The sequence below is a fragment of the Saccopteryx bilineata genome, chromosome 2, assembly GCF_036850765.1.
Source record: "Saccopteryx bilineata isolate mSacBil1 chromosome 2, mSacBil1_pri_phased_curated, whole genome shotgun sequence".
Classification (NCBI taxonomy): Eukaryota; Metazoa; Chordata; class Mammalia; order Chiroptera; family Emballonuridae; genus Saccopteryx; species Saccopteryx bilineata.
In genome coordinates this window covers 346,065,812-346,088,064 of record NC_089491.1, presented here as the reverse complement: position 1 = coordinate 346,088,064, position 22,253 = coordinate 346,065,812, and the positions used below count along the sequence as shown (strand labels likewise).

The 22,253-nt window shown below is 43.4% G+C and overlaps 1 protein-coding gene across 1 annotated transcript in view; it reads right to left on the bottom strand.

Moving 5' to 3' along the window:
* The window catches only part of CNTNAP2 (contactin associated protein 2), a 1,332,419-nt gene that overhangs the window by 481,402 nt on the left and 828,764 nt on the right, over positions 1 to 22,253 (bottom strand). Inside the window, exon 12 of the mRNA XM_066262524.1 lies at positions 4,926 to 5,045. Coding sequence (XP_066118621.1) covers positions 4,926 to 5,045 — 120 coding nt within the window. The remainder of the gene's footprint in view (positions 1 to 4,925; positions 5,046 to 22,253) is intronic.

The window sequence follows — 22,253 nt, the reverse complement described above, 5'->3', positions numbered from 1 at the left end:
CTATTTAGGATAGTGCCTGGCATTTAATTTGTTCTCAGTAATACAGATAGCTACAAGTATAAAATGTAACATCTTTTTATCACACCTTTTCTACCGTAATTCTTACCTCTACTGGTCAGCAATTTTTATTTTTGCCTATCTATATTTCTAAAAGTTCCTAAATTAAACAATATTTAAAAAACTGTAAGACACATAATAGTAAAGCTTAATACTTTACAAGCTAAAATGTGACACTGTTACTCAAAAGATAAGAATAAATGTTAGTAGAATGATGGATACTTTTGAGGCACCCAGGGAGGTGCAGTAAGCAGACTAGAAGGATGGCCCCCAAGATGCCTGCCACCTGGTGGACACTCTTTGAATGTGGCCCAGGGTACCACTCCTGTCATTAGGTTACTGTACGTGGCCAAGGTCAAGAGACTTTGCTGATGTAACTGAGGTCCCCAATCAATTGACTTAAGTTCATACAACAAGTGATTATCCTGGGTGGGTACAACCTGATCAGATGAGCCCCTGAAAGAGAGTCTAGAGGTAACAGAGGTCCTCTGACTGCCCTACTGTGACAGGGACTCATGGCAGGAACTTGCTGGCAGCAGCCACTAGGAGATGGGAACAACCCACAACAAAGAGCCAGCAGGAAAGTGAAGCCTTTGGTTATAAAACTGCAAGGACAGCTGCAAGTCTGTCAACAATCCGACTACCTTGGGAGAGGATCCTGGGCCTCAGATGCATCCCCTCGTTTCAGCCCAGGAGACCCTGAGCCGTTAAGCAGTAAACCTGGGACTCCTGACCCTCCCTCACTGTGAGTAATAAATGGGAGTTACTAAGAAAAGAACTATGATGGGGAAGGAACTGCCCTGTTTTGCTGGGGAGGGGAGGCCAATGGGGGCAGGGGTCGGGCAGCTGGATCCATGATCCCCTCCGCTAGGAACCTAAGGGCATCCCCCCACGCTGCCTACCCACACTGCACGACGGAAACTTTTGAGAAACATGGGAGTAAAACAGTGTTGCCCAGTGCAAGTGCTGAGAAGCTTGAGTCGCGCGCTGTCTATACATATTAGATTAAAACGGCATGAACAGCTTTTACCATCACAGAGGATAATAGAATTTGATCGGCTAAATCCTGGGGCTTTAGAAAGCACCAATTAGGTAAACAAGCTTAATGATGTGTTGATAAAATTACAAAACGAGGGCTGGAGAGTGTGCAAGAGGGTGCCCCTTATTTGGACTTTAAACTTCCCATGCTGCAACAGAGATGCTTCCTTAAGTTAAAAAATAAAATAAAGTAGGCCCTGACTGGTTGGCTCAGTGGTAGAGTGTCAGCCTGGCGTGCAGGAGTCCCGGGTTCGATTCCTGGCCAGGGCACACAGGAGAAGCACCCATCTGCTTCTCCACCCTTTCCCCTCTCCTTCCTCTCTGTCTCTCTCTTCCCCTCCCGCAGCCAAGGCTCCATTGGAGCAAAGATGGCCTGGGCGCTGAGGATGGCTCTGTGGCCTCTGCCTCAGACGCTAGAATGGCTCTGGCCACAATGAAGCAACACCTCAGATGGGTAGAGCATCGCCCCCTGGTGGGCATGCTGGGTGGATCCCGGTCAGGCACATGTGGGAGTCTGTCTACCTCCCTGCTTCTAACTTTGGAAAAATCAATCAATCAATCAATCAATCAATCAAATTATGTATGAATGCAAAGCAAGTTATAAAGAACATAAAATTAGAGAATAGACTATTAAGAGAAACATTGCTTTTGATTTAGAAATGAGCAGTTAAGGGTTCAAGGACAAGGGCTGGGTCTAGTTTTATTGACAGCCATTTTTATTAATGATTGGGCAGGAAGAGCCACACGAAGCTTCAAATATGAGAGTTCAAGGTTTCTAGGAGAAGATGTTTGGCAGACAGCTTAAGGCAGTAGAAATAAGAAGTCGCATGGTTAGAAAAATGAGCAGAGGAAAGAGGTGACTATTAGAGATAGATCACAGCAGACACTCATTAAATATTATATTCATAGTACCAAACTTTCAGGGAGATGATACAAACGGGAAAGGAATGGTGAAGATAACAACCATCATATTTCACAACGTGCCCCTACGATCTGAAACCGGGAAACCAGGGTGTGATGGGCACAAAATGATGAATCCTTCTATAAAGGATTCAGTGAATACATTCTCTCTTCAATGTCAACTAGACAGCCCTGAAGTGCTCTGTTACTCGGGGCACCCCCTGAATCCAGAGAGACGGAGCTCTAAATGGCAGAGAGCCAAAAAGAGGAACTGCAGAGTGCAGGGACTGCCTTATTAAAAAAAAAAAAAAAAAAAAAGAATGCCAATTTATGTCAAACTTGGTCAAGAAACGAGTCCATTCAGACTTCTGGGAGGCGAGAGGATTTTGTTTCTAAGTTATTTGACAGCATGTAGAGATGTTTTTTCTTCCACGTTCCATGGGAATAACAGAATATTTATTTTTTCCCTTTTTGGTAATAGAAGACGGTGTAAAGATCAACCTGTTCTGATGCCTAGATTTTACTTACAAGAAAACGGAGACAAAGAGATTACATCGAGTTGCCTGGGGTCCTACGGGGAATTTGTACGGAGGCTACCGACAACACAGCTCTCTGAGGCTGAATTCTAGGCACCGAAGGCGACAGGTAAGCCCGCCCTTTCCCATCACGCCCCACCTCAGAAACCTGGGCATCATTCCCACTCCTAACTCACCAGCCATGGTCTAGCCAGTGCAGCTTCCTAAAACCCATCACACCAACCCCCTCCTTACCTGATGGCCACCACCTGCCACCCAGTTCCTAACCCTGGATTACAACAGGGGCTTTCTAATGTGCCTCCCTACTTGACATCTGGGTCTTCTTTGGAGAATCCTATTCACAGTTGCCGAAGTCACGCTTTAAATAAAAAGATGGTATCACCTGGCCTGTGGCAGCGCAGTGGAGAAAGGGTAGACCTGGAACACTGAGGTCGCCGGTTCAAAACCCTGGGCTTGCCCAGTCAAGACACATATGGGAAGCAACTACGAGTTGATGCTTCCCATTCCTCCATCCCCTTTTCTCTCTAAAAAATCAATTAAAAAAATATGATGGCATCAATCGCTAGCCAGATCAAGTGTCAATTGCTTTGTGTCCCATTCAAGGCAACTTATAAGCTCCCTGTCCCCAACTCTCCCATTTCCAGGCCCCATAACATCCACGTGTTCTTAAAGACTCAATGCATGGGTCCGCTGTTCCTTGGAAGATTTTGCTGGTTCCTGAGTTTAGGTTCAGGGCCCATGTAATGGTTCCCAAAGTCGTCTGCACAGGTGCTTTGGGAGAGCCATCACTTCTGGCCACGCCCTGTTGCCTGCACCCCACTCGCTCTGACTTGCCATACTTCTGGTCTAACATCTCACATTGCATAGGTTTGCACTGACTTAGTCACTCCCATCCTCCATCTCTTTTTAGGACCAAGCAGTCACTTTACTGTTCACGCAGAGGATCTGTTCTTCTGCTTACAGAAGACATCCCCTACACACCTACTGACTGTGTCATCATCGGAAACTTGTTCTCTGTTTGGCTCCTACGAGCAGGGTCCTGAGATTCCTCTTCCCTGTTTACATCCTCCCCTAAGCGGTGTTATCATTTCCATATATTTATATGCCAACAATTAGCACGTTTCTATCTCTAATCCAAACATCCTTTTTGGGGCTTATCCAACAGCAAAATTTGCATTTCGATTTGGACAGCATCTGGCATCTCATAATTAACTAGGTCAACGCTGGATTCTTCAAATTCCTATAAATCTGTCCTGCCCCTAATTTTCCCCATTACCCTCATCATCGTGTTCCTCGGGAGTTTACGTCAAACGCTGATCCCCTCCTGTGGCCTGTGAACAGGGCAAGCCTCACACTCTCCTCTGGGTTTCTGGAGGGTAGGCTATTACCTGCTGTCTGATAGTAACATGCTATATGCAAACTGTGCGTCTTACACGAATCTCTGTGGGAGTTGACGAGGGCCCACACTCTCATTTCCTAGCCTTAACACGTCATATGGAACAGAACAGCCACGAGCTTCTCTCCCCATGCAGAACACCCCAGATAAATTTCGTAAGAGCAGCTGGTAAGTGTTCCTATTGCCAGAATGGGATTTCAGCACCCAGCAGGGTTCCTTCTATAGCTCTGGGGAATACAGAGCGATCGGGGGTGGTCTGTGAACTCCCTCTAACACAGACAGAGGACAGTGAGGCTCTTTCCCCTCTTGCTACCTGCAGAGGCAGCTTCATGGTCAGTTCTTTCTGAAAACTTCAACCTTGATGTTTCATTTCCTGGGGTTTCTTCCTATCTCATATTTTTTTTTATTCAGTGTGAGGAGGGGAGGCAGAGACAGACTCCTGCATGTGCCCTGACTGGGAGCCACCCAATAAGTCCACTAGGGGGCAATTTTCTGCCCATCTGGGGCATTGCTCTGTTGCTCAGAAATTGAGCTCTTCTTAGCGCCTGACGCAGAGACCACAGAGCCATCTCAGCACCCAGGGCTAACTTCCTCCAATGGGGCCATGGATGCAAAAGATGAAAAGAGAGAGAGAGAGAGAGAGAAATGAGAGAGGGAAGGGTGGAGAAGTAGATGGGAGCTTCTCCTGTGTGCCCTGACTGGGAACCGAACGTGGGACATCCACACACTGGGCCAATGCTCTACCACTGAGCAAACTGGCCAGGACCCCAGATATTTTTTTAAGTGCTAATTTTTATTGTTATAATAGAAAGGTAGTGTCAGAAGGTATAATTGTTTTAAAAACTCATTTCACCATTTACCTAACAAGCCCAGCACTATTTAGCGTGTTGTGTGTTATCACCAGAATACAGCCCAGGAGGAACCAATTTTAGTGGTAAGTACTGATTTTCAACATACAGAAAAGCAATGTTCATGACACATAAACATAGCATGGTTACCTGTCATGTTGCAGTAGACTTTCAGGGGCCCCAGAGGCCCGCTGCCGTCGGGATCGATCCAGTAGTAATTCGACGTCTGGCCCAAGTGTTTATACGCTTCACAGGACGGCTCGTAGATGGCTGGAAGGAAACATCCTCTGTGAGCACAGCCCAGAACAAACGGCTCCCCAGACACACGCCCCGGCAACATATCCAACACGGCGCACCACTGCTTATGAGGAAGGAGTGCATCCTCTGGCTAGCGCGAGCGTTCTTTACCCCTATGTTTCCATCCATGATTTGGTTTTTACTCTATAAGCATCTCTGGCCCAATAAACAAAGATAATAAGTTCCAGCTATGGCTTCACAGTTGGGAAAAAGCCCCCCCCCCAAAAAAAAATCAATGCATTGTTAACCAAATATGTTTGTCGTATTGGGGCTTATGATCATTGAAAAAATAATTAATAATTAATCTCTAGTTATTTGTAGACATCATCTTTTTACTGGAAGGGACATTATTTTGCAAGGCTGTAAATATTGTCTGCTTTGCTTAACTGTCGACTAAGAGATCACACACACACACACACACACACACAAACATGCATGCATTTTTTGCATAGGTAATATAAACTTCATGGGATTTCTATTGCTCTTTTATTTTGGGAAAAAATGTCCCTGCTTTGTTTAGTTGCAGGTGCTTTAATGACATCAAATCTTGTTTGTGTAGAAAGTAGACATCAGGGTGATGGAATGATAGGTTCTTTTTCACTGTGGTCTTTTTAGTCCCCTGCTTCTGACCCATTTTCTCTTCTTGGGCCGCACCTGTGTTCGGAAGTACAAAGGGGACATTTTCATGTCACCTCTGTAGAGAATATGTCTAAGATGTCATTGCAAAAACAATTTTTTTTAACACCTATGAGGAATCTGAAAGGTCTCTTTACAAAACTAAGACATCTGGTATAAACCGATATATCTGAAAGGAAAGTCGTGGAGTCTTTTCAGTAACGTGCACTCAAATTGGTGGTACCCCTCGCATGTGTCGTTTGTTCCATTATGAACTTGGAGGTCTGATTCCCGGGACTTCCTTCCCTGCCTTCCTCCTCCAAGTTCTCCATGCCTCCCTTTAGCTTTCCACGGTTTCCTCTCTGCAAAGATGGTAGACCTCCAAGTCCAGTTCAATTCAACAACAACTCACTAGGCTCAAGCAACTCTAAAGTTCTTTGATTTACTTGTCTTTCTTTCCTTCCGTCTTTTCTTCTGCAACTAAAATGTGCTGAGTGACCCAACTACAACTGTGAACATCACGGATAAAGGGCCCTTGGAGTAGGGTTTGCTTCTGATCGGCTGGGTAATGCTCGTGCAGAAAGAGCTATGGGAAGAGGATGTGGCCAGAATATCAAGCAGAACCCATCCACCATTGTCCCATGGAATGATCAACACGTTGTCCACTTTCAACCTCCTGACTGTCTCATCTGGATAATAATAAATTATGGCTGCTTTGGGTTTGAATTCCATGCCAAGGGAAAGGCCGCGAGGAAGTGCTCAAACTAGGACGCTCTCCGGAGCCCTTCTTACGCTGCTCCTTCTTAATAACTAAGCCACCATCTGATCTTAACCCACCTTTGAAAAATAAAGCTTTCTCCATTGGAAAGAGACACGGGGGTGGGCAAAAGCACGTTGACAGTTGTGAGTATGCAAAACACAGTTTATTCTTGCATTATTTATTGGTTAATTATTCTATTATTTATTATTAGTATTCTCCTCCTTTTGCCCACCCCTCTATCTTATTTGAAACTGTCAAATTGAGTTTCTCATCTCAGAAGTCGGATTCCAGTGTCTTTGGTGGGAGAAACAAGTTTTCTCAGAATCTCATTATTCCTGTGAAGGTAACAACTGAGGGACAGCTGAGCTGGGAACGCCAAGGGGCAGTAGTGGCCTTGAGACCTTCCCCTGGGAAAGCTCCCTAGTCTAGAACGGTGCAATTATTTTTAATTAGCACTGAGTAAGCTTTACGATAACTAAGTCTTCATTAACACTTGAATGTTAACCTCTTATGTTTTCTGTTTCTTCCGATAACTTTTTGAAGCTTAAATAAATGCCCTGACCACATTATTTCTCCTAGGAACTATTGTCTCATTATCGGAACAAAGCAAATGAGGTGGGTGGGGTGTGAGTTTTAAAACACAGATATTCTGCATACTAATACTACACCATAATCTTTCTGCAAATGTAATTTGTGCATAAGATGCTCCTTATTAGAATCCTCTAATGGATTTCTTCACCTGTTCAGTTCTCAAGGGAAGTAGGTCATTGGAAGAAAAAAAGAGTTTTGATTTTTCTATTAAAAAAGTAGCTCATAGTTCTCTTCTGTGACAAGTCAGTCTTTCAAAAATTTTTTTAAAAAAATATCAGACTGGCCTGACCAGGCGGTAGCGCAGTGGATAGAGCATCAGCCTAGGATGCTGAGGACCTAGGTTCGAAACCCAGAGGTTGCTGGCTTAAGTGCGGCTCACCAGCTTGAGTGCAGGGTTGCCAACTAGAGTGTGGGATCATAGACATGACACCATAGTCGCTGGCTTGAGCCCAAAGGTCGCTGGCTTGAGTAAGGGGTCACTGGTTCAGCTGGAGCCCCCTGATCCAAGCACATATGAGAAGCAATCAATGAACAACTAAGGTATCGCAGCGAAGAGTTGATGCTTCTCACCTCTCTCCCTTCCTGTCTCTCTATCTCTGTCTGTCCCTCTCTAAAAAAGAAATCTAGAGTAAAATCTACCCTTATTATTTCATTTCTACTCTCTCTTCTCCCCCCAAAACCAACAACAATAATCTATGCTTTTGTAATGATAGCCACAAAACTACAATTCTGCATCGTTCTATGATCATGACTGCCACATTCCTTCCTAATGTCAATATCCATTGTTGCATTCTTTGACTTTGATTCCAGAAAACATCAAATTGTTTTGTATTTTGTGACTCAATCTGGACCAGCACCACTTGCATTTTCTTCATCATTAATCTCTGATTAGATATCACCTTGGTAAGGCCGCCTTCTAAATTAATATATGTATGGGAAATCACTTGATCAACTTTTTTTTTTCTTTTCTTTTCTTTTTTTTTTTTAATAGTAGACTTTCAAGACTCATATGGACTAGGGTTACCAACAATTCTAAAAAGCTGTGAGAGGCAATGGTGTGATTCTGGCTCTCAATGACAGGCTTGTCTACGCTCTGGGCTGGAACTGTATTACCCTGCTCTGTTTTTCTATTACCCAAACAGTTGCTGGATAAGTTCATCTAAATAGTGAGCAATTAAATGAGATCCCACCCACACAGCATTGAGCTTTGTCCCATTTCTTTCCCCTTGGTGGACACCGAAAGGCCGCCCTCATTTTAATCATTAAGCACAATCTGAGAACAATAGAAAAAATATTCTTTTTAAAAGTTCTATGCAGTCCAAGAGCAAATAGAAATAGATCGAGTGCAACCAACGTGGTGAATAATTCATGCTCTGCTCAGCGTACCTTACCGTGCACAATTGAAAATGGGCCGTATTGATTTCTCAACCAATATACATACAGTAAAACCTCATTTAGCTGACATCATTTGGAAATGAACCATTCATAGAACTACAGAATTTCAGAGCTTGAGAAGGCCTTGGCACCATCTAATCTAGCTCCCTCATTGCAAGGAATTATGATTCTAACAACAGCTACTTGAGCTCTTATGCTGCGCCATCTTCTTTCAAATGAGCGTTTTACATGCAATGAGCCATTTGATTTTCATAGTAAACCTATAGGGTTTGTATTACTCTTTGCACTTTACACATAAGGAAACTGAGGCTCAGAGATGAAAAGAGAACCACATAAGCTACATAGTTTGTAAATAAGGAAGCCAGGATTGAATTTGAGCCCAGAGCCTCTGTTCTGAGCCATTCTACTATCCTTGCTCTGAGAATCTTATATTGACCTACTCCCCTAAAGTCACTCATTTATAATAAGTGTCTATTATTACTAGAGCAGAACTTTGGGCTCCTATCTGTCATTACATGGCCTCTCTATTATGCAAACCCCAAATTAAATGAACTGATACACTGATTTCCTTACTTTGAGCACTAAAATTCATTTTATTTTCATCATATTCAGTGAAAAGTCATTCTAAAAGTCACTGCACATCAAGTTTTCTGCTTCCTTAATCATATGACATTAAATATAATTGCTATTTCTTGCTGACTCAGGCTTCCTAATTACCCACATCAATCACGGGATGATGCTGTAGCAACGCGATCCCCTCTCCCAGTGATCCTGGGAAACTCTGATTCTCTGACTTGTTGGTTTCCCCTTTTATCAGCGACGAGTCCTTACTCTACAGTCACTTAGAATGTCTTGCTACTGTTGTGCAAGTTCTACGGGCATTTCTTGTGCACACAGAAATAAAACAACTCTTCAGGGGTTAAGAGTTAGAAAACAATACAGGTGGACTTGTTCACGTTGGATGTTTGAAGAATTTGAAACACAGCAGATCTGACCTCTAGGCTAGCATTGTCCTTCTTTAGGAGGTATTTCTGCTTTTGGAAGGGGAGGCAGAGGCAGCCAGGAGAGGCAGCCAGAGAAAGGGCTGGGTAAGCCAAGGGACAGGATGTGCAATCACCTTTGGGGAATGTGTCTGACAGCAGCCAGTACCACACCTACACTGAGAACAGGTTCTTTGGCCGAAACAACAGGTGTCACGAGAATGTCTCACTGATCATTTGGAATTAATGAGCTTTGTCACTGGGCTTGTATTTAATTTTGCAATTTGTTTTCTTTGGTGGTGTAAGAACTGTAGGCATCAATATTTACTCAAAGCTTTCTGCTTGTGAATGGCTGACAGAATAATCAAAATAATTTAGCATGGTTGGAATATATTATATAAAGACATATATATCCATGTATCTATGTGTACTTACATGTATATTTATACTTTTTTTATTTACATTGACTTATTCGAAAAACGCTTGTAAGGAGTGTAAAAGTCGGAGGCTCTAACTGCGTTTCCCACATGGCATTCCAAGCTGGGCTAGGAGACCAGTGTGTTCTTCCCGGTCTGGGAGTCTAAGAGCTAAAGCACTGACCTGCATATTCAGAAAGGTTCGAGAAGGAAGCTTTGCCCGTGGGCTGGGCTCTTCATGGAAGCAGGCACACAGGACACTCGTTAGATCTTAACAAAGGGCTGAGATTTAGAAAGACAGGGAAGACTGTGCGTTCTTGGATGTGTAGACAGAGGACTGGTGTGTAACTGGGACTTTTATGAGACTTCAGAGAGGATGACATGGCTGGAGGGGAGACCTCATCCCTGAGAATACAGGGAGCTGGAGGCCAGATTCAAGGCGTGGGAGGGAGCCACAGGCAGTTGAGATCCGGTAGTGGAAAGTGGGTGTCTCCGACCACCGCTGAGGAACTCATCTGCTCCAGAGAAGGAGAGGAGCCCGAGAGGGTGTGAGGTGAACACAGTCCCAGGGGAGCAGCAAGAGGAAGTGTCATTCTGTGGAGCTTCCTTCCTAATTCAGGGAAGAGTGACAGCATGCTTGTCCACCGTATCTCAGCAGCGGGGAGGGAAGTGACAGGAGCAGAACCATCACCTGCATTGATTTACCCTGAGTTCATTCTCAGGAGCCTGAGCGTGGTTGACATTTAACAACTACTTGCTGAATGAGTCAAGAAATGAAAATATAGATGCAGTCCCGTCAAGGGAGAATAAACTGGGAAGAAATTTCAAAGAAGGCACCAACTCAAAAGAGGCTGAGAAAAGAAGCCTGGAATTTTAGTCCCTAATTTGTAAAATCAGTGAAATGCCATACTTTTAAAAAGTTGTCTTAAGGAGGCCCGGCTCCTGCCCGATGACATGGCATAAAAGCTCAGGTTGGCAGAGACCTGACTCTTCCCCTACGGAGACAAGTACATGTGGACTTTCTTCTTCCTGTCTCGTTACACCTTCCCTTATTTGAAACGCTCTGATCAAAGACTACCCAGACTGTCGCTTGATATATTAAAGGGCAAGATAAAGGAATTTAGAAAAGAATGCAATTTTTTGTCCTTAAGCCTTTTACACTATATTGCCAGATACTGAGAAAGCGTACTTTTGCTGACAGATGGCGAATATTATTAAATTCACTCTTACTACTTGCATTCTTCCAGTAACTTCCTCAGCCTTCCACTTCCCCCACCCCCCACCCACTGATGGATGCACATCGAGCCCGACTGAGAGACACAAAGGAGCAAAAGACACTAAAATATTTCAAAATAGGCCCTGGCCGGTTGGCTCAGTGGTAGAGCGTTGGCCTGGTGTGCGGGAGTCCCGGGTTCGATTCCTGGTCAGGGCACACAGGAGAAGTGCCCATCTGCTTCTCCACCCCTCCCCCCTCCTTCCTCTCTGTCTCTCTCTTCCCCTCCCGCAGCCAAGGCTCTATTGGAGCAAAAGATGGTCCGGGCGCTGGGGATGGCTCCTTGGCCTCTGCCCCAGGCGCTAGAGTGGCTCTGTCATGACAGAGCGATGCCCCGATGGGCAGAACATCGCCCCCTGGTGGGCATGCTGGGTGGATCCCGGTCGGGTGCATGCGGGAGTCTGTCTGACTGCCTCCCCGTTTCCAGCTTCAGAAAAGGAAAAAAAAAATTCAAAACAATTTACCTGCATCATCACACCTAAAATTAGAACATTAGGGGATATATAGATACTTTACCCACAGACAAGAGATGCCAAAGAGAGTGAATAATAAATTCCCCAGGGTTTAATATTGAATTTGAGGGAGTTTACATTTCTTCTCCCCTTCTGATGATGTGATAGCCTATTCAAACTGGAGGGAGTCTTCGTGTTCCCGGTCACCTGGTCTGGGTCCTCGTTTTGCAGGTGAGAAAACAAAACCAAGAGGGAGTGGGGGGGGCATGCGGAAGGTCAGCCATTCATTCATTCGACAGTGAAGGTCGCTTCCAACTCTAGTTTCTGTCTCTGAACATTTTTCACTGTGACTTTTCAATTCTATCTTTAGCTGATTTTAACACAGCTGCTGGCGACCCATGGTCATCAGATCCTTATTGAGCTGCCGTTCAGTATTTAAGCACCCCCTGCATGTTGACAAAATACTAGTTGTTGGGTCAGGGTACTGAGAGGCGGGACAGGTATGGAGGGCCCAGGGAGGACCAGGCACGCTGTGCCCACTGAGACTTCTGTCCACGACCTGCTGCTGCTACTCGAGTTTATGGGACGAAGGGGGGGTGGCCTGTGTTCACAATCTGAGAAACCCACCTCAGTGTTAGGTAGAGAAAAGTAGTAGCAAGAATCACAAAAAGGCATCCAAATTTCAGGGCGAGGATAACAGGGTGACAGGGCTGAGCTCCTGTCACAAACGTGTGTCACCATGGCTGTGACTGTCAAGAGTAAAGTATCCCTACCCTTTGAAGTTTTCACTTCTTGTCTTTTTCTACCTGGACGCACCTTGTCTTCACTTTCAACTTGAAAAGTCTTACCTTTGAAATAAAGGTTTAATTTGTATGAAATCTTTCTCGTTTTTGCCCTTCTGCATAAGATGCAGGTTTCACAGTCAATTTTGGGGGGAACTGTCAGAGGAATGGTGTCAGTCACTTCATAAAACCATCAGCTTGAACAGCCCTTTAGCATCCAGAAGAGGAGGACTCCCCTCTCTTTGTTCTTTTTTTTTTTTTTTTTTTTTGTATTTTTCTGAAGCTGGAAACGGGGAGAGACAGTCAGACAGACTCCCGCATGCGCCTAACCGGGATCCACCTGGCACACCCACCAGGGGTGACGCTCTGCCCACCAGGGGGCGATGCTCTGCCCCTCCGGGGCATCGCTCTGCCGCGACCAGAGCCACTCTAGCGCCTGGGGCAGAGGCCAAGGAGCCATCCCCAGAGCCTGGGCCATCTTTACTCCAATGGAGCCTCGGCTGCGGGAGGGGAAGAGAGAGACAGAGAGGAAGGAGGGGGGTGTGGAGAAGCAAATGGGCACTTCTCCTATGTGCCCTGGCCGGGAATCGAACCCGGGTCCCCCGCATGCCAGGCCGACGCTCTACCGCTGAGCCAACCGGCCAGGGCTCTCTTTGTTCTTTGAAAAGGTTCGCTGCACCTGAAGGAGGCTTGAGCCAGACAAAATTGAGCTGTATCTTAAAAATACAATTCTAAATGGTACCATATAAACCGATTCAAATAAAAATGTTCATTATTATTCAGTCTTTTTTGTTTTGTTTTGTTATCTCCTTTTTGGATTTGTTATCAGACTTGAAAAGATTTAACTCCAGTTTATAAATATATTACTTTTCTCTTCTTTCTGCATCACTAAACATGGGTGCAATGAGCCTTTGTTCTATCCGCTCCGTCCTCTGTCTCATTTTCACTAAGTTTCTGGGATCCCGTTCCAAGTAGAATCTACTCTAAAGGATCCAATTAGAAAGAACGGCACCATTTATCCCTGCTTTACCCTTTCCTACCCCCCACTCCCCCCCCCCCCCCGGCATTCCCATGCTGTTGTCTGTCTCTGTGAGTTGTTTCTCTTTGTTTAACCCCTTCACCTGTTGTACCCAGCCCCCCATGCCCTCCCCGCGGACAGCTGTTAGTCTGTTCTCTGTATCAATAAACTGTACACCTGAAACCAACATAATTTTATTAACCAATGTCACCCCAATAAATTAAATAATTTATTTTAAAAAAGAAAGGAGGGCACTAATGTAAAAATAACCAGGTCATGAATTTTTTTCCACCACGTTCAGTAACGTTTTGAGATTTTCGGCACAGAGATGACATAACATGGTTCTCTTGAGTTTACAATAAGAATGAAATTTTTTTTTTTTTTTTTTTTTTATATAATTTTATTTTTTTAATGGGGTGACATCAATAAATCAGGATACATATATTCAAAGATAACAAGTCCAGGTTATCTTATCGTTCAATTATGTTGCATACCCACCACCCAAAGTCAAATTGTCCTCTGTCACCTTCTATCTTGTTTTCTTTGTGCCCCTCCCACCCCCTATCCCTCTCCCATTCCCCCCTCCCCCCCGTAACCACCACACTCTTATCAATGTCTCTTAGTTTCACTATTATGTCCCACCTACGTATGGAATAATACAGTTCCTGTTTTTTTCTGATTTACTTATTTCGCTTCGTATCATGTTATCAAGATCCCACCATTTTGCTGTAAATGTTCCGATGTCATCATTTCTTATGGCTGAGTAGTATTCCATAGTGTATATGTGCCACATCTTCTTTATCCAGTCATCTATTGATGGGCTTTTTGGTTGTTTCCATGTCCTGGCCACTGTGAACAATGCTGCAATAAACATGGGGCTGCATGTGTCTTTACGTATCAATGTTTCTGAGTTTTGGGGATATATACCCAGTAGAGGGATTGCTGGGTCATAAGGTAGTTCTATTTTCAGTTTTTTGAGGAACCACCATACTTTCTTCCATAATGGTTGTACTACTTTACATTCCCACCAACAGTGTATGAGGGTTCCTTTTTCTCCACAGCCTCTCCAACATTTGCTATTACCTGACTTGCTAATAACAGCTAATCGAACAGGTGTGAGGTGGTATCTCATTGCCGTTTTGATTTGCATTTCTCTAATAGCTAAAGAAGATGAGCATCTTTTCATATATTTGTTGGCCAAAGAATGAAAATTTTGATGGTGACTTTTCACTCCTTTTTTTTTTTTTTTAAGATCAGAACAAGACTAAACAATCTCCCCAAACAAACTAGATTCTAGCTATGGCTTTGTCATTATTGTCTATGTGGTCTTGGACACATCACTTAAACTCTTTTGTCCAGAGTATCCTCATCAGTAAAATAAGAGTGGTAACTTTTGGTCCCCTAGAGTTCTTAGTAATTATAATAAATACAGGAGGTAGCGTATGAGAAACCGCCTTAGGTATTCTAATGTTCAATACACAAGTTAAGTGCCATTATTGTCATCACCACCACTGTCACCATCATCCCCATTATCATGAAGAACACACTGACCATTCTGAATACTATTCTGGATCTTGCTTGAATAAGTAGGTTAGCGCTGATTGGACGGCAGATAGCTAAGCTCTTGTCAGACAGAGAACTTATCACCACAGGGTGAGTCCCACAACTTCTTAGCAAATGGAATAATTTTTCCATGTTCAGCAACATAATGGAACATTATGGAAATAGGGAAGAAACCATGCACCCGGCACGTGCCATTTCATGCTCTGCAGAGAGCAGGGACACCGATGTCCTCTTTGAAATCGGTAATAATAAAATTGCCTACGCATCAAATTTGTGTTGTACGGGAACCTGGAGCCCTGACACGTGAAAAACACACAGATACACTTTGCCTTTGATTTTATTAAACCTTTAACTTCATTGATTCCCTGGCCTTTGTTTTGGAAGAAGTTGGTAATATCCCCATAACAGCCTGATTCAATAAGCAATGGGACTCTGCTCAGGGGGTAGTCTGTGATGGGACTAGTCTCTGAAAAAGCCACAATGTTATGTTGAAGCCTCCTGAGCATATCCAAGGGGACAGGAGCCTTGTGTCTGGTGTCAACTGCTTATTCAGCAAGTATGTATGGGGACAGAAAAAGCTGACCTTTTTCCTGAGAACCATGTGTGTAAAAATAATCCATATTCTCCAGTATCACTTGACTCGAGACGTTGCTGTTAAATTCAGAGTATATCGAATGTCTATAGCATAATGTAGAAGGTGCTGATGTACACACCCTTTTCTGCACTGTTTGATTCCAAAATGGACACAGTTCTTTTCCATCTTAAGATCAGCATTAACGTTGGACACGGTACTCCATTTCCCGTTCTAGAAGGCACTGTCAGACCCGTGACCCGGCTCTGTTCTGTGGCTCATCTAGCAGCTGCCGGATGGTGACCAAGTTATACAGGATGCTTTGGGCTCAGCCAATGAGTGTCACCAAAAAAACCACAGGAGCTATTCCTGTTGGTCCCTCCACCTGGTTGTCTGGCAGAATACTGGTCTGTTGAGGTTGATACTGTAGGGTTTGTGCCCAGGAAGTTAACTCCCCAGTTCCCGCCCATCCATGCAGGGTTTACACAATCTCCTAACTGCTCTCATCCACGTGGGTCATTTGGGGTCACTTCACTGGGAATATGGAATTATTAGTGAAAGAGACAAGTCAGTTTTCCCTTGATTGGACCAATAGCGTGTAAGATGCACAAGACAATAGAAAAAGTTGGTCTATTTGTTAATGTGTGCGTGTGACTGTGTATATGAGAATCTGTGGGCATGGGTGAATATATGTGTGTGAGAATCTGTGTGTGAGTGAACACGTGTGTGAAGGAGAGCGTAAGAATGAGAAGTAAAATTAGTATATGTATCTCCTCAACACACCCCTGAGTTCAGCTACCTTGGAGGCTACTTAAGTAAAAGGACAGCTTCCCACTGCAAGCCCCTGCCTCTCTCCAGAGACTGCTTGGGATCCCAGGGCACCTGCTCAGCCAGGAAGTGTAACCAGGGAGTATGCAACAGTGAATATTCTCAGAGTCCACTCTGAACCGGGGAGATAGAGTCAGTGAGTAAACATCCCGGAACCCCTATGGACCAAAATGCTTCTTAAAGACTCTCCAGGGGGACTGACCCCCAGCCAAGGACAGCTGTCACTTGTCACTCCTTATCAAGGTGCCTTTTACGATTTCCTCCCAACCTGGGTTCATTATCTCCACCATTTCCCTGGGGCTTTCCATGATCACCTCTCCAGTGAACTTCCTCCAGGCAGGTTCTAGTTTCAGAAACTGCTTTGGGGAGAACCAAAGCCATAACAAAAGCCATTTCCTGTCAGGGAAAGGGCTTCATGAGGGGACTAGATAGGGCCAGTTAACGCCTGCCACTCAGTCCCCCGTGCACCTGGTCTCTCCGTGCCCATGTCACAGCTTCTGCTATGGAGTATGACCTCTGATGCTATTAGCAACAACTGATGACAGTCTTAGAGCAAGACTCTTAGAACATATTAAAAACTCAGTGACAGCCTGCCTTATTTGGGCAACTTTAATACATTTCTTTGTAAGAAGTGTTACTCTTTGTGGTTCTATTTTAGAAAATGTGTACTGTATACAAACGGAGACTAGACCAAGAAGGCTTAAAATTCATTTCCAATTTTGCACCATGTTATTTTTTAGAAGCTTGGGTATGATCTCTAAAATTTCTGAACCCATGACCAGGTGGTGGTGATAGAACGTCAAACTGGGATGCAGAGGACCCAGGTTCAAGACCCCGAGGTCGCCAGCTTGAGCGTTGGCTCATCTGGTTTGAGCAAAATCTCACCAGCTTGGACCCAATGTTGCTGGCTCGAGCAAGGGGTCACTCTGTCTGCTGAAGACCCGTGGTCAAGGCACATGTGAGAAAGCAATCAGTGAACAACTAAGGTGTCGTAATGTGCAACAAAAAACTAATGACTAATGCTTCTCATCTCTCTGTTCCTGTCTGTCTGTCCCTGTCTATCCCTCTCTCTGACTCTCTCTGTCTGTCTCTGTAAAAAATAAAAATAAAAAAAAAATAAAAAAATAAAATTTCTGAACCCTTGGTTTCTGGAGCCATAAAATGTGAAAAGGAATACCTATCCTGCATAATGCACGAACTCAGAAGTATACAGTGTTCCACTGGCTCAAGAGCTGATGGTGCCTACATGATAGAAAAAACTTAATTTATGGCCTCAATTTTTCAGAAATAAATACAAGTCCTTATCAAGAAAAAGTAAAAAAAAAAAAAAAAAACTAAAACAACAAAACCCAAAATACAGCCCCACAAGCTATTTGAAAATATCTTCATTCACGTTCTCACCTACCACATTGGCATACTGGTAATATAAGCATTTGATGTTTTCCTTTTCACCAGTCAGGCTAGCTTTATCTACTATGCCTGAACTCAGAGAGGGCTTCCCTTTCATTTAAAAGTCTAATTGAGCTGGTGAGCACATGCCGAGACAAATCTCAGAACGTACTGACCTATATAGCTCGGGTTCCAGTTCTGGACTTACGCTTGAGGGGAAAGTGACCATTAGCCTTTAAAATCATGACCTTATTAAAAAACGTTTCTTCGAGCAATGTGCACTGGGCCATTCTTAGAGAATCGAAGTTGATGATGTATTTTTCTTAAATATGCCACTTGTCACTGATTTAATCCTCCTGAGTGAGACTTTACCTCAAGCTCGATATCTATATTTTGGACAAGTTGATGATCGGATATTTTCCGCAGCCTCTGAGAACACCTGTGCTAGAAGGGATCCCGGAGACAGACTCATTTTCTCCACCTCCGTGGTTTGCCAGTACAGAAAGAAAGCCCAGAGAAATGAAACCATTCGCCTCAAGTCACGCCGTGGACTGGATGAGAAGGCAAGACAAGGCACCTCGCTAACACTTTCCAGCATTTCTAAAGCATGTTTGGTCCCGTGCTGGGCTCCTGTCATCCCCAGCGCCCCCAAGAAAATTGTCTGTTGTGGGACAATTTTAGGAAACAAGACTTCTTGCTATTGGAATAGTAAGGAGACTTCAATTGATGTAGTTAAAACATGTTTCCTGAAGCAACTTGGTCAAGGAGAATGTCTTCTCCCCCAATGTACAATTTGTTAGCACACTCTGCCCTTGCATTGAGAAGTGCAGCCCTATTAAAATCAAGAGTGTTCGCAATCAAGTTCAAGGACTGAAAACACCCAATTTTTTTTTTTATCACCAGCTTCTGCCTACCCTCCCTACTGTCTCTCTGCCAGTCCTGCAGGTGCTCCGGACAGACCTGACCGGCTTCACTTCCGCGAGGTGTCTCACTTCTTTCACACACCCTATTTCAAATGCTTGAAAAATGTTTCATGGGCTTTGAGCATGTAGTTGTATCTTTTTGTTTGTTTTTCTCTTTAAACCCATCTCTATCTCTTTTTGTCTTGCTATCTCTTACACACACACACACACACACACACACACACACACACACAATCATTTGCAGTTTAGAAAGCCCTGGTCAGCGTATGCTCTTTCTTCCTTTGACCTAGACAGTGAGACGACCTCAAAGCCATGTCCCCAAAGACCCATGCTCAGCCTTCTTCTATGCTGTGGGGGGAATTCTGACAACAGAGGAGGTTGGGACAGGCAAGTCTGAACCCTGTCAATCCCTTTGACCGGTGTCTCTGGCAAGTCTGGGAGCAACACACAAAGGGACAGACTACATCAACGGAGGGTGTATCCTTATTGTTCATGTTTACACATAGCATATTTGTCTTTACATAATGTTTTTAGATGAATTGAGGTTGAGAATCAGGGACAGTAAGGAAACACTGAACATGGTACATCAGTAGGAGAAGAATTAAATAGTACAGTGAGTTGGAATTTTTTTTCTTCAATTTTGTAGGAAGATTAGAATTCTCAGTGTCCACATACTTGAAAAGTTTCAGGAAATCTTAAGAATGGATGGAGAGACTGACATCTAATGTAGTCCCTTCCAGTTCATGCCAGGATTATTCTTCCACGGCAGTTAAATAAGAAGCATCATTGCTTATGCCCAAGCAGACAAAGGAACCTGGATTTGCAAATCAACTTGCAATGTGTTTTGTTTCCCTGACTCTTGTAAGTGGAATTTTAATATTAGCACCTAATAATGTTTTGCAATTAACCAACATTTTAACACTGAAGTAGGCAATAAACTAATGTTTTAACAGTTTTTTAATTGAACGGATTAAAAAAGCTAATTAATTTGTAAGCTGTACACAGTGAATCATTCCGACTCTATGATTAATTTAGTCTATTTTTTTTTGTTCTACACATGAGCAGCTTTACTTTTTTTAAAAGTACAAAGTGTATAATTAGCACTAGATAATTTTTATCTACCCCAGGAAATATCTGTGCATTTTTCACAATCATATTATTAAGGGTTGTACCAAGTTTTCTCATAGGATTTCATAAATTTCTGATCTTTCATGAATTTATCTAGACTTTGTAAATCCTCTGTTGTCAGACCCAAACTAACATCACACTTTATTTTCCAAGAAGAAATAATCTGGGGTTGTTTATTTTAGGATCGCTACTTAAATATTACTTCAATTTCTACTACTCAACTAATTAGCGGGATACCATCCTATGAGTTACAGTCTCAGTATTGGCCCTCAACATGTTTCCATTGGAAATCTATCGAACTAACTAACCCCTTGTGGGTCTAATGTCAGCCACTTCCCTTCACTCCAGTGTCCTTGCTATGCCCAACACAAACTAATGTATTTCTTTAATCCAACAGATATTTACTGGGGACCTACTAATACACCAGGGAGTATTTTTTTTAAATGCTGGGAAAACAATAGTGAGCAAAATGGGTTAGAATCCCCAGACTCATGTAACTGATGTTTTTAGTCATGTGAGACGAGAGAATCAGATGGCATGTTCAACAGGGGTGTCATCCAGAGTGTCAGGGACGGAGGCAGGAAGAGCAGAATTAGCAGGTGGGCTGGGCACCGGGCGTGAGTGGAGACAGGCATCAAAGACTTTCAAGTTGGTGACTGAGCCACCATGCCTGTTCTCTCTCTGTGCTCCTGGGGCTGGTTCTTACCACATAAGGAGGCCCTCTTCTTTCTATCAACAGAACACAAGAATTCGCGCTGGCTCAAATCCCACTTCTCTGAGGAGCCTCACCTAATTAACCTCATGCTGTTCTACACACTCCACTGAAATGCATTCCCCGAGGCAGGTGGCTAGCTTTATTTTGTGACTTTGTCCTGATTAAAAGAGTTGCCTGGCTTCATAATGTTACACATATGTATACAAATTATTAGAAAGCTGGAAAGTGAAATATATATGATAGATACATGTACTAGAATACATGGTGGGGGAAAAGTAGGTTTATTGTTGTTTGTATGGAAAATGGTACAATAACTAATAAATAATAATGCAAGAATAAACTGTTTCTTGTACACATACCTGTAAACCTACTTCTGCCACATCTAGTATATAGGGTAGATTTTTAAAAGTAGATTGCAATTTTTAATATATTTTTTAGATATAATAAATTGCAATTTACTTTAAAAATCTATATGTGAATATAATATATAAACATATATTCTATGAAAATATAAAATTCAAAATAAAAATATATGGAAAATCCATACATTTCTTTCTATCTATCTATCTATCTATCTATCTATCTATCTATCAATCATACTGTCCTTTCACTTATCTAAAAATGTAATCCACTTACATGGCTGAATAAGGAGATCTATTTGCCATGTACTGTCCTTAGTGTCTAATATAACATGATAATGGTGATACTAGCAAAGTCTACCTTCACTGCCTTCATTTTTAAAAGTTTGTCTTCCTTTTTAAAAATTTTAAATATAATTCAAGGATAATTTTAATAACATCTGGTGTTTTTCTTAAAAAGGGAGTAACTTTTTTTTTTTTTTAGTAGATTGATGATTTCTCCACAGTCAGAGCTGAGGGCTAAGTAGGAAGCACTGCCCATCAAAGAGCTCTCTACCACTTTTTTTTTTCTTAGTCAGGTGAGAGACAGGGAAGCAGAGAGACAGACTCCCACATGCACCCTGACTGGGATCCATTTGGCAAGCCCCGTCTGGGGCTGATGCTCTGCCCATCTGGGGCTGTTGCTCCATTGCTTGGCAAATGAGCTATTCTAGTGTATGAGGTGAGGCCATGAAGCCATCCTCAGTGCCCAGGGCCAACTTGCTCACTGGAGCCATGGCTGCAGGAGGGGAAGAAAGGGAGGGGGGGGGTGGAGAAGCATATGGTCACTTTCCTGTGTGCCATGACCAGGAATCAAACCCAGGATTTCCACATGTCAGGCCAATGCTCTACCACTGAGCCAACCGGCCAGGACCAAAGAACTCTCTACTCTGACAAAGGAGCTGATGACCATCCTGCAGACGAGGGCAAACCCATGTCATGTGATTTCAGGAGAATCCACCAAATGGAAAAATATCCATTGTTTTGGGTGACAATGTCTTATGTCTGGTGAGACTGCAAATGCCATTAGGTCCTATTTTTATGAGACTAAATTTGAGTAAAAGGTGGAGCTAAGTGCAGAAAGGGCCAGGCACTGAGGAAACGAGTTGTCCCTGACATGAAAGGGGGTGTCCGCTTGCTTCATACTTCTGTCTGGAGTCATCCCTAGGGATGGGAAGCCAACATATGTCTCAGTCACTGCAGCGAGTATAAGAGTCACCACTGTGGTTAAAGCTAATGCTCCTTCCAGAACATTGAGTATCCAGGACTCAAGTGTGCTGCCCTACTCTAGACTCACCGCAACCCCCAGCATGTGGAGAGAGCCCTGTGTTTATTTTGTAGGTGAGAAAAATGAGCCTCAAAGAGACAGTGTCTTAAAGGAGAC